The sequence below is a fragment of the Prinia subflava genome, chromosome 14 (genome assembly GCF_021018805.1).
Source record: "Prinia subflava isolate CZ2003 ecotype Zambia chromosome 14, Cam_Psub_1.2, whole genome shotgun sequence".
Taxonomy (NCBI): domain Eukaryota; kingdom Metazoa; phylum Chordata; class Aves; order Passeriformes; family Cisticolidae; genus Prinia; species Prinia subflava.
In genome coordinates, this window is record NC_086260.1 from 16,161,771 (window position 1) to 16,177,674 (window position 15,904).

The 15,904-nt window shown below is 40.8% G+C and overlaps 2 protein-coding genes across 2 annotated transcripts in view; one reads left to right on the forward strand and one right to left on the reverse strand.

Moving 5' to 3' along the window:
• The window catches only part of DOCK3 (dedicator of cytokinesis 3), a 155,746-nt gene extending 141,167 nt beyond the window's left edge, over nucleotides 1–14,579 (reverse strand). The window contains exons 1-2 of the mRNA XM_063411958.1: nucleotides 14,554–14,579; nucleotides 13,755–13,851 (exon numbers count right to left, since the gene is read on the reverse strand). Of these exons, the coding sequence (XP_063268028.1) occupies nucleotides 13,755–13,851; nucleotides 14,554–14,579 (123 nt within the window). The remainder of the gene's footprint in view (nucleotides 1–13,754; nucleotides 13,852–14,553) is intronic.
• The window catches only part of DCAF1 (DDB1 and CUL4 associated factor 1), a 321,374-nt gene that overhangs the window by 205,624 nt on the left and 99,846 nt on the right, over nucleotides 1–15,904 (forward strand). The window lies entirely within an intron of this gene.

Here is a 15,904-nt window from a genome sequence, read left to right on the forward strand (position 1 = left end):
TTCCTGTCTGAATTGCCTTCTGCTTCACAACATGGATGAAGCTGCACTGCAATCTCTCCTATGGCAGGAGCTATAAAATCGCATTTCTTCCCTCTACGCAGCCACTTATATCCAAGAAAATTAATTTCTTTGTTAGACTGAGTTCAAACTGGTAAAGAGGTTCAACGTAATAGGGTAGAGTAGAAGGAAAGGAAGGAAAGGAAAGGTGATGGCTGAGATTATTCAACCCATCAGAAGGTCCTGGCCAAACCAACTTGAGGACCTCTAGCAAAAGATGTTCCATGAGGCACAGCTCCCTCATTTCCTCTAATAAAACAGAGGAACTCCTTCAGAAAATGGTGCCATCCACTGCACAATAATGCTCTCAAAGAGCAGCTGAGATAGTACCAGTGTTTGCATTGAAAAGCATAAATGTATAAATGCTAAACACCATGTATAAATGTTTCAGTTTATTGTACATGTAAGAAAATTCTGGCTCTTTTTTTTCTTGTAAAGCCTGTCAGCTACCAAGATATGCATCTCCCAAATCTACTGACAAAAAAATCCCTTGGAAAATAGTAGTGGAATGTGTTAGAGGTATTAAAAAATTATATCTTAAAAGAGAGTATGGCTTTCCTAGGATAAATAAAACTGACAACTAGAAAAGATTTGTTTTAGATTGCTTCACACATGAGAACTCTTCAAAAAAGGAAAGTACACAATGTCTATGTTTCCTCTTTCTGCAACTATTTTAATACCAGCATTCTGCTCTTTATTTAACACAGCAATGCAGTGGCTTCAAGAGAAATATCAAATCACAATTCTGTTCCTTCCGGAATACTATGCTGTTAACAGAATAACTGTTAAACACAAGCCTTGCATTTAGCTGTGTTTCTAATGCAGATTCACAAGATGACAGCTCCACTATCACAGTGAGAGCTGACAAGCCTGGCAATTATTGTCAGACCCGAGACAGAACACTCACCAGCTATGCCGAGTATGACACCAAAACCCAACAACAAGCCTAAGTGGCTCATTAAAATCATACTCCTGACTCTAAACTTGTCAGTGAGGCTGTTAGCTCGCCAAAAACAAACTGCCATTCTGTTTCTGCTCAGTGACACAAGGACCAGACAAAAACTGGCAGAAAACTTATGGCTTGGTTTGTATCTCCTTAGCACTCGATTGGTCACAATATTTTCCTCTTTTGAAAGGCAACTGGATATCCCCATTTCCCCATCCCTTCTGCCCCTTCAAGCAATAACTGCAACATCTCTTGACACCACTCCTTGTCAGCTAAATATATTTAGTCCAGTCAATTTTTTAATTGCAGGAAAAATTAAGTCAACATTTTTTCTATTGTGCTCTTTCAGAAAAGTTAAAGTAACAACTAAACAACAACAACTGAGTTATTTGGGAAAGCATGAAGTACCCAACAAAATTCAGGAAATAAAAGAAAACACTCTGAAGTTTTATCAAAATAAAGACTGGTATTGACTGGGAAGTGCCTGACAGGGAACCAGGGAAAGGGAGATGAAAAGGTAATGACAAGCTCAGATTGGGATCCTGTAAAAAAATGATACAAAAAAGGACAGATGATGGGACAGAGTCAGATGGAAGAAATGGGGCAGCTGAGCTCACTGCATACAAGTACAGATCAAACTCTCCCAATATTTCGGGCGGGGTTTTTGTCTGTTGGACATCTGAGGCCACTGAGTCACTGACAGGAGCTCTGACAGGCTCCGGGGCTGGTCCTCAGAGCAGAGGTGAGCCAGCCTGAACGGGGCTGACACCCTGCACAGGGCTTTGGGAGCTCCACAAAGTGACAGCAGTTGGTGCCTTCTGAAAAAGCACATCTTATGTAACAGGCGCCTCCCTACTCGAAGTGAAGGTTAGTTCCTTTTTTTTAAATCATATTTTGGAAATAGAAAGATCTACTACACCTCTCTAAGGATCCAGCATGTCCCTTAACTTCCAAGATCTAAAGTTTCCATCGCCACATACATTTAAATGAATTAAAATACTAATAATACCTATATACAATAAAGTTGTTTGGTTGTTACAAAAGCCCCAAACCCACACAATGAGTAAATTCTGATTTTCCTCTTCCCTTTCTTCCATTCTAACAACTATTCCATAATTAGCATTTTTATTTATAGGAATTTCATTAACTCTACCATGAAAAGCTGCCACACACTGGTTTCTTTACAGCATCCTTTTCAATAGTGAACAGTCAGAAAGATTAAAAAGAAACCTTTGCTGCTGCTCTTTCCCTGTTTATACAGAAAATAAGATCATTTTCATTTAGTGTTACGAGCCACTGTTCTATGCTACATTTTAGAAGTTCATTAAATTCCATCTAAGCAGTTTCCAAGCATGTCCCTTTAATGAGAAAATAACAACTCCATTTGACAGTACCAGTAAAGGCACTTGGCAGCACCAGGCACTCACTGGGCAGAATCTCACCTGCAGAGAAATCCTAGTGGAAGGTAACTGGCCACAAGCACTTCAAATTAAACTCGAGCTATTCAGGTCAAAACAAAAATCTAATACCAAAATGTTACTACTTTACTCCTTGAAAGTGGTAACTTCTGTGTGTAACTATCTTTAAAGTGGTAGCTACTCTGTGCACTCTGCACAGCCTGCCAGGTCATACACAGGCCAGAAAGACTTTATTAATTGTCACCTCAAGGTCTGAGACTGCTGAAAAAACCACAGAAGAAGGCAGAGATGGAGTCCCAAAATAAAATAATTGCCTTCAAACCTTTACTGGCCTACCCTAAAAAATCATTAAGTGCTGTCAGTAACAGATGTGGAAATGTGCAACACAAGGATCACTTCCAGGACTTTATCACCTGTCTGTGCACCTGTACACTAAAAGTGTAAAGTGAGCTTAAGCTAATTCATAAAAGAAAGTTGGAAGAATTATTTTTAAATTTAGGAAACACTTCAGTAATATCCTAATCACAAGCCTGCATTTTTGATAAGCATCACTGGGAGGGCACTGAGCACTGCATCAGACTGAGGGGAGGCTCAGACTCCTGCTCAGGGGCCAAGTGAGTGCCCAGGGCCAGGCGGTTGCTCCCGAGGGGCAGGGTGGGAATGTCACTGGCAGGAGGGGACAGCAGGGGACAAAGTGCCTCTCTCAGAGCAGCGCTGCCCCACAGCAGTGTGGAGAGTCCAGGGAGGTGTGAGTCAGTGTCCCTTGGCTTGTGACAGGGTGCAGGCTCAGCTCTGCTCCTCAGTGCCTCTTGCACGGGCTACAGAACAGGCGTTCACATACCCTCCATCAGCTCTGAGGACATCTCAGGAAGAATAAACTGAAATCTGCTCCATCAACCACAATTTCATTTAGATCAAACAGCCAATGCTTGAACAGCACAGAACATAAAAGACACCACTGTTTGCCCTGCTCTGTAAAGTGCTTTGAACTCAGGCTTCTGTCGCTTTGCTGAAACAAACACACACTTCAGATAACAAACTTGGGGCTCAGCATCTTCCAGATTTATGAGAAGCTCTTTCAGCTCAGGGAGATGGCAAAACTCACACCCAGCTCAGCAAAACAGAGTGAAAAGAAAGAATTAATATAGTTACATTAGCCCTAGGAATCTCTGTGCCAGTTCACACGAGCACTCAATCTTAACTGCTGTGGTAAGACTTTGCCCAAAGAGTAGACCTTAATTACCATTTTCGTAAGACACCGAAGTTCCTTGAACCCAAAGCTGTTATTTCTCCCTCATTCCTACAGCAGGGGAAGTTCCTGGATTTCCTGGGTCCCTGCAGCTGCTGTGCACACCCCAAACCCCTCAGCACAGCCCTGGGGGATGCAGGATTTGGCCGGGCAGTGCTGGGCACCTCCAGCCCTTGCTGTGCCTTGGCAGCAGCAGGAGGTGGTGTTGCAGCAACACAAACTGCAGACCACATCCACAAGGAGCCACTGAGACAAAGAGCTACAGGTATATTATCAGAAAATGATCTAATCCTACACATGATTTATGTTTTCCATTATTCCAGTGACAGTTTTTTCTGTAGGATGTATTGGATCTCATCTAAACACACTGGATCTTGACCTATTAGTGGCAGTGAACACTGGCAGTAAAAAGAAATGAGAATTTGGTTTATAAACTGGTAGGGTGCCCTAAATACATTTTACCTTTTGGAGTTAATTCATCATATCATCTGATAGATTGTTTTGCCCCTCAGGGCAGTATGTGATTTTCAGAGATAAGCATGCAATCAGAATATCTTTCTCACTAAACAGTACAGTGATGGCAGTGACAGCAACTAAAGACTTTGAAATCAAACTTGGCAATCAGTATTCTTTTTGTATTTAATCAACTTTTAAGACTGAACCCAAAGCTGTATCTATGACCAACCAGCAATGCAGAAGGCTCTACTCTAAATTAAAAACAAAACAAAACCACCACGAAATTTACAGGAAGAGGAACACAAAAAAATATGAGAAGCTGAGTTCCAGTACTCTCACAGAATCTCTCCCAATTTTTTGATTTTTCTTTCTTTGTATTTTAAGCAATCTCTATGTGTAAACCATAGCATGAATAATTTCTATTAAACAATACAGCTTTAGGAAACAGACAGAAGAATTTCTGAAAGGAAAACACATTTCTCCAAAGGCCATTAATCACTACTAGTTTAAAAATAAAGATATAACAAAAGCTATTTAAGAAATTATGAGAGCAGTTTCCAAAGATACAATTTAAATTAATTTTCCCCTTCCTCATTCCAACAGTCACAAAAATCTGTGTTATGAGAAATCTGCTCAAAGAGAAAGTCAAAAACTGAAGAAAATGTGGGTAAACAACAGCTGAAGTTAGCCTTGCTTCCTCTGTCTGTGCTTTACAGTAGTTTTTGATTGCAACCCCATCCAGAACCTCTCTTCATTTCAACTGACCCAGGAACAACCATTCACAACCATTTGTGGCTCAATGTACAGTTCTTAGGGCTTAGTTCACTAAAAATTATTCAAACCTTACCATAAAGTTTGATATTTCCCATTCCTAACATTTCTACTGAGCATCCAAGTGCTTCAAACCTACAATATTTTTAAGAAAACACATGCAAGACTAGGGATGTATTACCTTGGTTTTACAAAGAGATTGAGGCTCTTATCAAAACCCTCAGCAACAAAGTAGACTGGGAATTGGCATTTCCCTGCTTCTTGGATTTTTGCCTTTGCCACCCTCCTTATACCTCTAGAACAGTTTTAATTTACCTATTATCCCTACACTATATCCAGTCATGTGGATGGAAGTTGAGAGAAGAAAGAAGAAACAGGTCTTTAATAATCTCAAATATTTTCATTTCACCTTAATACCTCAGGTAAAATTAATTGCCAGGCTTACTGCTGAGTTTTTAAATTAAGATGCATTTCATTTCCTGTTGGTTTATCAACCATTGCCTCCTCTCCAGCCAAATGCAACAATGCAGAGTAATCAGAGTTGGCAGCCCAAGTGCTGGCTGTCCACTGCTGCAGCCACAGTGTTTGCTGCTGTCACTCCAGTCACAAGGATTTACTCCCCTTGTGCTACAGTGGCCCATGTAACACTTTTTTTCTATCCCTCTCATCTGTGAAACTTCCTGCTACCCACTCCTCTTAGAAAACAAATATGATTTTGTTATAAATAGATATGTTTAAACTACAAGAACTATTAACCATTATAATTGCTATATGCTAGTTGCCTTTTTCTCTGCCTTAAGGACAGAAACAGCAGAAAGTGACACAAATCAGGATAAGACTGAAGGACATTTCTTGATACCACATGGACCATCCAGGCTGCCAAAAGGACAGATGTTCTTTGCTTTCCTACGGAAAAACAATTTCTGTCTTCTCTGAAGTTAAACCCAAACTGTCTTTTTAGTTCCAGTAAATGCCCACTAGAGATGATCAGTCTTTTCCTTTGTAAGCCCTCTCCATGCACAGCACCTTGCTCACTCACTCCAAAAGGCCACATTGCCAGGCCTTCCTAGCCCTTATCTCCCATTCCTAATTTTCTGTTCTTTAAAAACCAAACTGCTGTGTTTTCTCAAAATACATCTTTGGAATACTAAAGTCAAACCACACTACCACTTGCCTCTATTTCAGATGCAATTCTATAACATCAGCAGACTTGGGCCAGCTCAGGTGATTCTCTTCAGTGAAACTCTCAAACTTCTGTTCAATTTTTTGATTAAAACCTTCTTTCCTCGACTTAATGTAATTCAATGTTCAGTATGTTTATAGTGCAAAGGAAAGTGTTTGAAATCATCTGCAGGTCAGCCACTGGTTTCTCTGAGGAAATTCTGTTTCCCTGTTGGTTTTTTCCCAGCTGGTCTCAAACCAGCATTCAATAAACTCCAACTCCCATGTTTTAATATCACCCAAGTACTTTACATGTGTGCTGTAGCCCTGTTTGCAGCATGGACACTGGACACTGTTCTAGGGGCAGCAGCTCTTGTTAACTACAAATCAGCTAATACCTGAAAAATTTAATCTAAAAATCCCCACACAATTTGCTACTAATGTCAGCATCAGTAACACAACTACTCTGTTCTGTTTACCAAAATAAAATCCATATTATAACCTTCCATGTCAACGACTAAATAATATTTCCCTACAAAGCAGGAGATTATAAAATACCCTGCATGTCATTTGTCACAGTAGGACTTGCAAAGGACACCAGAAGGTGACTTACATTCAATTGTCTTTACTTTTAAAATCTATTAAAAATCTATCCATCTCCATGGTAACTCAAAACATACATTCCTCCCACACAGTTTGATTGATAGTTCATAGTTCTTGTTTTATAGTCAATCATTTGTTTGTTTGAAAATACATGAAAACTGTCTAATTGATCCTAATAATCTTAAGTGATACTATAAATCTGTATGTGGCAGTAAATTAAGGTACTGCATATATGGCTGCTTGCTATACTGTTGTTCAAACCCAATAAACTGCTATAATATCCTGTGGTCTTCAAACAAAGTAACTTCCAAATCAATACATTTTCAGATTTTAATGGTGTAAGACTTGCTTACAAACTAATTTTACTTTACTCTCCTACAAACTTACACCTACTTTTAATTCCTTAGAGCTCAGAGTCTTCCACAAATCACTAGGAGAGACTGACTACATAAAATTTCTTAAAATTAAGGAAGGAAAAAAATGGGAACCTGCTATAACCTTGAAATATGAAGCACTTGAACTGAACTTCAGCAAGTTAGTGCTAAGGGGAGAAATACTGAAATGGATTGCATTTTATAGCAGGAACCTAATAAATATTAAGTGAAATTTCTACATGAATACTGCTCTTCCAAGGAAGAAATGTAGAGAGAGGTCATGACATCCACTGAAGACCTCCAAGAAACCATAACTAATAAATAGATGTAAATTCAAGTGTAAATTTGACAAAGCAAGAGAAGGGCTTCTACTCAATTTTCCACCACACCTAAGCAGCACAAAAGTCTCCGTTTTTACCTACAAAACCTTCTAATTGCCTAAGATAACGAGCAGATATAAATCACACTGTGACACTTTTCCATTGAGGTCTTTATTCTGGTCCCCACAATTCAAGAAAGATGGGACAGACCGGAGCAGGTCCAGGGGAGGGGCACAAAGATGATCTGAGGGCTGGAGATCCTGGGCTGTGAGGAAAGAAAAAGCAGCTGGGTCCTGTGAATCCCATCCCAGCACTGCAGCCTCCCTAAGAGGATGGAGGCTCTCAGCCACAAGGAGACACAAAGGGCAGTGGGTGTAAATTGCACCAGGAGAGTTTCCATCCCAATGTAAGAAAGAAATGGCCTTCAATAAGAACAACCCTTCACTGGATTTGGACAGAGTGCCACATAATCTCATGCAGGATCCCTTTCTGGCAAAAAATTGGGCCAGATGATATTTCAAGGTCACTTCCAACCTGTAACATTCTATGGTTTATCTCCAGCTTCCCCCTCCATGAGCAAAGATACTGAATTATAAAAATATCCACCTTCAGCATACAATACTGAAGTGTTCATCATTCTGGCACTCTCCAAATCATTCTGTACACACCCATCACAACCCAATCAAGAAAAATCTGCAAGCATTTTCTAGTAATCAAATAACAAATCTGCTAAAAGCCTCAGATTCAGTTGCTAAGCAATGAGATGATTTCTCACTGCACTGTTCCCTCTGAGGAACTGAAGGACTAGCTGCTCCTGGAAGTGGAAATATTCACTCTCAGTTTCCCTTACATGCTGTGCAGTGCTTCATGAGACTATCAGCTGCCCCAAACTCCTATCTGAGTTCCTGGTCACTCCATGAAGGTTCATTCTTCACTCCAAACATAGAAAGATATAAAAATATCACACCACTGTTGAACACTATCATCCAGAGTCCTGTCTTCTAAAGTGATAACTCTGAGTCTCTCTGTTGGTGTCAGCTGAGGCCAGACAAGCTTTTCAGATTCTTGTAAAAGGACTCCCACAACCTGAACAATCACCCTAAAGGAGTTTTCCTTCAAGGTAACCTTGAAAATGACATGAAAATGAGAAAGGAAAGAAGGCCATGTATACAACCAATAGTGATTCTGTACATCTGTTTGGTACAAATACCTCATCTTTCCAGGAATTTGCTTGCACAGAATTTAAGAGTGTATTTAATATGCTCAGCCTTGACTTGAAGAAATTCTGTTCCTTGAAGGGAGACCTTCTGATGCAGCACATCCATTTTAGGTCACGTCACATTTTCCTCTGTCTACATATTTCAGAAAATCCATCAGCAATTCCATGTTTTATCAGACAGAGAGCAGAGCACACCTCACTGAATAAAAACGTCTCCTAGAACACTCCCCGTAAGAGTAAACTACCGTAGTGGTTCAGTGAATGGCATTTTGCAAGATGAGATTTAACTAGTGCTTCAATTTTAGGGACACCCAAAACCACCCAAATCACATAGCTGCAATTGCACCAAGTCCTGCTACCCACTCTGTTCCTTAATAGGATCCCCCAGGAAATTTAAACGGAGCCAATGGGAAATTGGTTTCACACTGAGCTGGCAAAATTTCCATCTATTCCCAACACTATTAAGTCTTATTCCTCAAAGTAGACAAGAAGTCACTCCACACATCCCCCACCCCCCTTTGCATAAAAGCAGCAAAAGAACGTTATTGATCTGACCAAACTCTAAATTGGGCAATTATGTTTGGTCTCTCCACAGTCATCTGCTCCTCCAACAGAAATAGTCCTCGCATCACATCTTAGACTCTGAGGAATTTTTTCACAGTTAAAATAGCTACTGTGCACCAACAGTGAGTTGCAGTGATCTCCTTAGCTGACTTAAAAACTCACAGGAGTCTTGTTTGACCTAATTAACAAAAGCTTACCGAGAACTTGCAGATCCTTTATTTAGAAGGAGTATAAAAATAACAAATCTTATCAACACACACAGGCTAAGAGAGAAAGTTAACAACCTTAGTGGTATCATTTTGCTGTCTCAACAGAAGTCAGGCTGGTGTGGGCAACTACCCGAGAGCTGCACACACCCATTTCACTGTAACAAATGCAATTTTGCATTTTTATCCACCTCTGTGCCTAAACAAGTCTCCCCAAGGTTTGTTCTTGCTTTTGTGCTCTCTCTTCCTTGTCCCTCTGGAGTAGGCACAAGAACAGGCTCAGCTGCTTACAGTGGTACACTAATAATTTCACTTTTCCTTCCTCCTCCACTCCAAATTAAGTACAGGACTGGGGAAGGGAATCACCGGCATCTTTTGCTTATTGCCTTTGCAATACTGGGAAACAATAAGTAAAACCCTCTTCTACCTTTCCTAGGCTTCCACATAGTTACAGGACATAGTTAATGTGTCCAAATGAATCTAAAGAATAACTGGGAGTATTAGAACCAGACAGAACAACAACACAGGATACTGGGACTGTGCACGTACTGACAGTACCCAAACACACGAGGGTTGTAACACACACACCTGGGGTTAGCAGTAACCCATCCCACACTATCCAGTGGCTGCATAGAACAGATTTTAAACACTGACATCCACACTCAGTGAGCTCCCTCCTAATGATTTTACAATAGCAGTGAACGTAGGAAAACCCAAACCAACTAGGTCAAATAGAGCAGTGGCTTTTTTGCCAGAGTAGCTACTAAATCTCACTGTTTCAGTGCTCATCTCTGAAAGCCTGGATACAGGATACAGCCTGGTACAGACAGATCAGAAGGCTAAGAACTGCTTTTCATTTTCCAGTGGCATGGCCCTGCCTTGTCTGCACACAGATTACATATTGAAATAGGGGAAAAATGTGCTCTTTAGAGCATTTCGAATTTCAGAATGGCTTGGGTTGGCAGGGACCTTAAAGCACACCCAGTGCCACCCCCTACCATGGGCAGGGACACCTCCCACTGTCCCAGGTTGCTCCAAGCCCCAGTGTCCAACCTGGCCTTGGACAATCCAGGGATGGGGCAGCCACAGCTGCTCTGGGCACCCTGTGCCAGGGCCTCTCCACCCTCACAGTGTAATTCTCCTTCCTTGTATCTGGTCTGAATCTGACCTCTTTTCATTTAAAACCATTACCCCTTATCCTATCACTACAGGCCCTGCTAAAAAGTCTGTCCCCAGAACCATTAAAGTCATATAATCTTTACTCCCTTATTAAATAATAAATATTTAAGTTCTATTCTTGATTATTCAATTATTTTAAAGAAGATTGTTTTTAAGTAGGCATAGAATTTTTAACAAGGTGATAATTTTTGCTAAACATCCTATCTAATATAAATAACAGATTCTGACAGTTTCCATCCCAGTTTTATTTGTATTGCTTTCCAATTGGAGAAAAACCTCTGGCATTTTAAAAAAATCTTGCTATTTTGTCAGCATTTAAAGAGTTATATGATCAGAATCCAACTACTCAGAGCATAATTTGTTATCACAGCAAAGCAAAGAACACATCATACATCTTCCTATTTCAATTTGATTTCAGGCACACTCCTTTCTCTGTGAACTCATTACAGACAAATGCCTTTTTCTCCTCAGACTAAAACTGGGCTTTCACCTTGATAGCAAAAATTACAGGAATATCACAGCCCTATGTAATGCAGTCATCTCAGGCTAACCTTTCTAACATATTTCTCAGAAATCTAAACTAAAATCACTGCACAACTCCCATAACTCAAACCCATCCCAGCTTCCCCACGCAGTTTATTCCCAGTACTAGCACAGACTCTCTGTGGTCAGAAGGAAATGAGGAAGACTCTCAGTATTTTACACCAACTAATTTTCTGTAACTGTCTCAAAGCTGTGCTTTACTTCACCCTTCCATTTCTCACTGTTCTCCTCCTCCCTACAATTTCTGTCAGCAGAACTTCCTTATCTTGGAACAACATAACATCCCTCTGCAGGCAGTGTTTTAATCACTGCAGGTTTCCTGGGTATTACAGCCCAGCTCCCATTGTTAACTGAGAAACAAACACAAACCTTACAATACACCCCAACAATACCACCAAGGTAATTGCTGGGAAATTTAAATTGGAACAAACTTGGTCTTTCCAACCATAATCCAGGTGGGGAGCTCACCAAAAAGCACGAGCTGAACATTGGAGCCTATTTAGAGGTGTTCAGAGAGGCTGTCACATTGTTTGGCAGCCCCACTGACCAGTGAGGGGCCCTTTGCAGGCACTGACTACTGAGAGTGTCTTTGCAACAACCAGCACTTGAATTTCCCCTGCAGTAAGAAACGTCTACAAAGCTGACTAGGCACAGCAGCGTGATAAATAACACTAATTACATTTCTTAGATGATTCTTATTACAGTTTGGAAATAATAAAAATTTCTGCTGGTGCTGATCCAGCGACAAACAAGGATTTCCCATTTAGTCTTTCAATATATTTTAAGGTATGTCCATACACAGCTTCCAGCCTGAACATCAAGGATAAAATTCTGATCTCAGTTCTGCCACAGGCACCTCAGTGCATTTTCTCAGGATTGCAATGTACAGCCCACAGATGGGACAAGTGTCTGCTACCCACTTAACACTGGTGAGAATTGTTCTTCTGCCAGAAAAGCTGTGGGACTGTACCAGTGGCCTGGGGATAAGAAATGTCTGAGGGTGCTCAAACATTGGCAGCTCGGCCCAGGGAAGCTGCAGAATCTCCAGAAGGAACTCAAGCCCTGGCTGGTGCAGTCCTGCTCTTGCTGACCCTGCTTGAGAAGGCAGCTGAGGATCTCAACAAGTCTCTTCCAATCTAAACAATTCTGTGATTATTTCCATATTAGATTTTTAAATTTTTTTTTAAAGTTTTGGTTTTTTTTTTTTAAACCCACAACACAAAACAATGTGTTTTCCACTCAGAAGCTCTGCCAATTTCTTTCATCATGGAGCAGATGCCTCCTCCCAAAGTTCTATGATAACAGTAAATTCTTTCCCCTGTTATTTAAGAATACAATAATGTTTTGTGCAATGTTATAAGAAATATAATGAGCTACAACAGAAAGCAGTCCCAGAAAGAAAAATCACTAAATGAAAGTTTATAGCTAGAGCTTTCTCTCTCCTTCCCCTCAAGGAACTGGTGTTAACAATAAAAAAGAAATACTTTAGTAGAAAAGAAAGCTTAACTCATTTTTAGGTAAAATGGTTCCCCTTTTTCCAATTTAATACCATTGCAAATATTACTGCTATCTTCAGCTGACACTGGGGAGAGGGGGAGGAAAAAAGTCTTACAGGAAGAAACCAGCAAAGATCACTTTATTCCCATACCCCAGAGAGGTAAATATGTGCAATGGAAAAAGGAGGAGTACTAGGTGTAAGGAGTGGTATTAAACATGGTATAGACCATGTCTTCTGCCCCTCCTCCGTTAGATCAGATGCTCCTTTCCAAGAAAAGGCCTCCAGGGACATCTGGCCCCATAGAAGAGATGGAACCATCAAGAGTAAAATTAATTTCCTAAGAGCTGATTGCTTTTTGAAGACAGAACACAGCTGGTTATGCGGGAGATGCACCAGACTCACTCCACTGGATTATTCCTGGGTTTGTTTCCTAGACGTGTAACTGTTGTCACTGCAAGTTTAAATGAGGAAACAAAGCTCCTGCAGCTCTGTGGAGAGGTATTTCTCTAAAGGAAGGAAATGCAAGCTTAGATCACCTACAGTTCTTGATCCTAATCCTAAGGCTTGCAATTACTCAGCTAAAAAATAGAAAATAAAAACCAGGAAAAATACCTTCAAATGTTCAAGATTTTTATCTGCTATGTCATGGACTTTGACTATTAAAATGTAAGAAAAGAAGAGGGATGAAAGCAGGAGACATTACTTGACAGTAACTGAAAATTATATCTAAAAAGATGTGTATAAAACTCAATACCCATATCCTAGTATTTACTTCTAATTTATGGAGGAGCAATTGTAAAACCTCCCATAGTTTGAGTTCTTCTCCCTTCAGACTCTAGACACTAGAACAACTACTTACAAACTGTGCTGAATAATTTCTGAAGTCTTTGATGGGACTTACAGAAGTATTATATTATTTCTTACATATTTAATAGCACTTGAAAATTGCTGCCTTTTTTAATAACACTGCAGTTTTCAGATCTAAAGGTAGAATTTCAGAACTGCAGAAATCTCCATTGTAGTCGATGTGACCCTTACATGATCCATTCTTCTGCAATTAGGGAACCCCCATTAAATACAAGGAATCCAGCAATCCTGATATTGATTCTGATGGATTTGGAATGCACAAAGGCAGGCAGCATTTCTCCCAGGGTATCAGAGATGTGCGAGGAGAGGAGCACTGCTCTTACCACATACAGCTGTTTCCAGAGCACAGCCCATTCCTGCAGCGTCGCTGTGACCTCAGTCACTACAGAATCTTCAAGAGGAACAACTGTTTCATATTGCCTGTAGAAAAAGAGGGGGGAATTAGGACATGTACCCTGGAAAAGGCAGAAAAAGAAATGCAACAGGACAGCAGTTTATGGAATTCTACAAATTACTGAGCTTGAACTTGAATCTGTTCAACATAAGGAGAATATCTTAAGAGGGTCATTTTGTCTATTGTAAAACTGAAGCAATTCCAGAGTCACAGCAACTGTTCCTCCATTACATTCCCCAATATGAAGCTTACGTGAAGCATTTCCTGGTTACCTGTTCAAAATACATCATTTCATTCTAATCAAGGCCAATGAAAAGTTTTCATTACTACAGCATGTTAAATTAACTTGCCTGTAAAGTGGGGTCTTTCACAATTTGGGTCCCTTCCCCAAGCCAGTCCACCCCTTTTTCCCCACTCCAATAATGTTAGCCAATATCAAAACCACCCCAAATACCTGCTGTCTACTAACCTGTCCTATCCAGAAGGCTTTTTAGACATGCAGATAAAATCTGAGGGATCTATCTTCTAATCAAAAGAATAAAAGCTGTTTCTTTGTGGTAAAGATTTTAAAAAACCATTAAAGGAGAACCACAAGAATGGTTTGGACTGGAAGGGACTTCAAGGCTCATCTCATTCCACCCCCTGCCATTGGCAGTGACACCTTCCTCTGTCCCAGGCTGCTCCAAACCTCATCCAACCAGCATTTACAGGGATGGGGCAGCCACTACCTCCCTCCCTGGGCAAACTGTGCCATGGTTTCAGTCCCCACAGCCTAAAATATGTCATCCTTAAGTGTAAACCCACCACTCCCTTGTCTGATTGCTACAGCCCCTGCCAAAAGCCCTGTCCCCACCTCTCACAAGCCCCCTTTGGATCCTGAAAGGACACAAGGCTCTGTCCAGAGCCCCCTCTCCCAGCCTGTCCTGCAGCAGGGTTGCTCCAGCCTGGGGACAATCCCTGTGAGCCTCTGGGGATGTCTGGGGAGGGCAGGGGCACTGACAGGGGCTGTGTGCTCTTCAGCTGCCTGCCAGGCTCAACACACACACTGTCATTTCACAAGTGCTTATAATGGTACTGAAATATATTCTGAAATAGGGAGGTTTTAAACAAAACATGCAATAGCCATGCCCCTCTGGTTCAGAACTGCATTCCATTCTGTTGTATCAATTGGTGCATGAGGCTTTGATACTTTTAAACAGCTTTCCTAATAAGTACTGGTTGCCCTTCACAAACTCTAAACTAACACCAAGGACTAATTAACTACACATCACAGGGAACTGCTCCTTCCCCTGAGGAGAGTACACATTAGGAGTGGTTATTCTATGCAATAGATATCATTTTATTACACCCCCAAATTATGAAGCATCAGTATTACAGCTGCCCTTACAACCTTTACTGAGGCACTTTGGAAACAAATCTATAATTCAAGACTATCAGAAGTCACCTGTTTTTCTGCAGGTACTTCACTAAGTGCCATTTAATACATTTTATCTTCTACATTTAATTTGTTGCCTCAGGTCACTGTCTGAAACATTGCAATTATAAATCTCCCCACAGCAGCCTTTATCTGGAATATGCAAGCAAAAGCAGCAGTGAAAACACAAGATACTGATTTCAGGAGTCTCAGTCAATCTCACAGGGAACTTTGCAGGTTCCAGAGCCCCCAGGCAGTAACTTCCCTGACATGACAATGCCACCAGTGTTGCTGTTCTCATGAACTGAAATAAACCCACTGCCAGCAATGCAGGAGCTACAAACAAAGAGAAGGGCAGAAGTTTTCAGCAGGGCGCTTCAGTCACTCCTTGGGTGAGGTGGAGAGGGTTGGATCCTTTGGAAAACATTCAAGGTAACAGTGTCAGCTATGACTCTGAAAATCTGTAGATAAATGAGATGGGCTGTCTACTGACTGGTGCCTCGATAAGAAACAGGAAAATACAGTATTTTGCTAGTGAGAGAACAAGCAGAAATGGAAGCATATAAAGAGAGTTCTTTAAATGCATGTGTTTCAGATGATACCTCTAAAGTTACAAGTTTATGAGCCAAAGCAAACAAGAGTAACCATCAGATCTGATTCTTGCT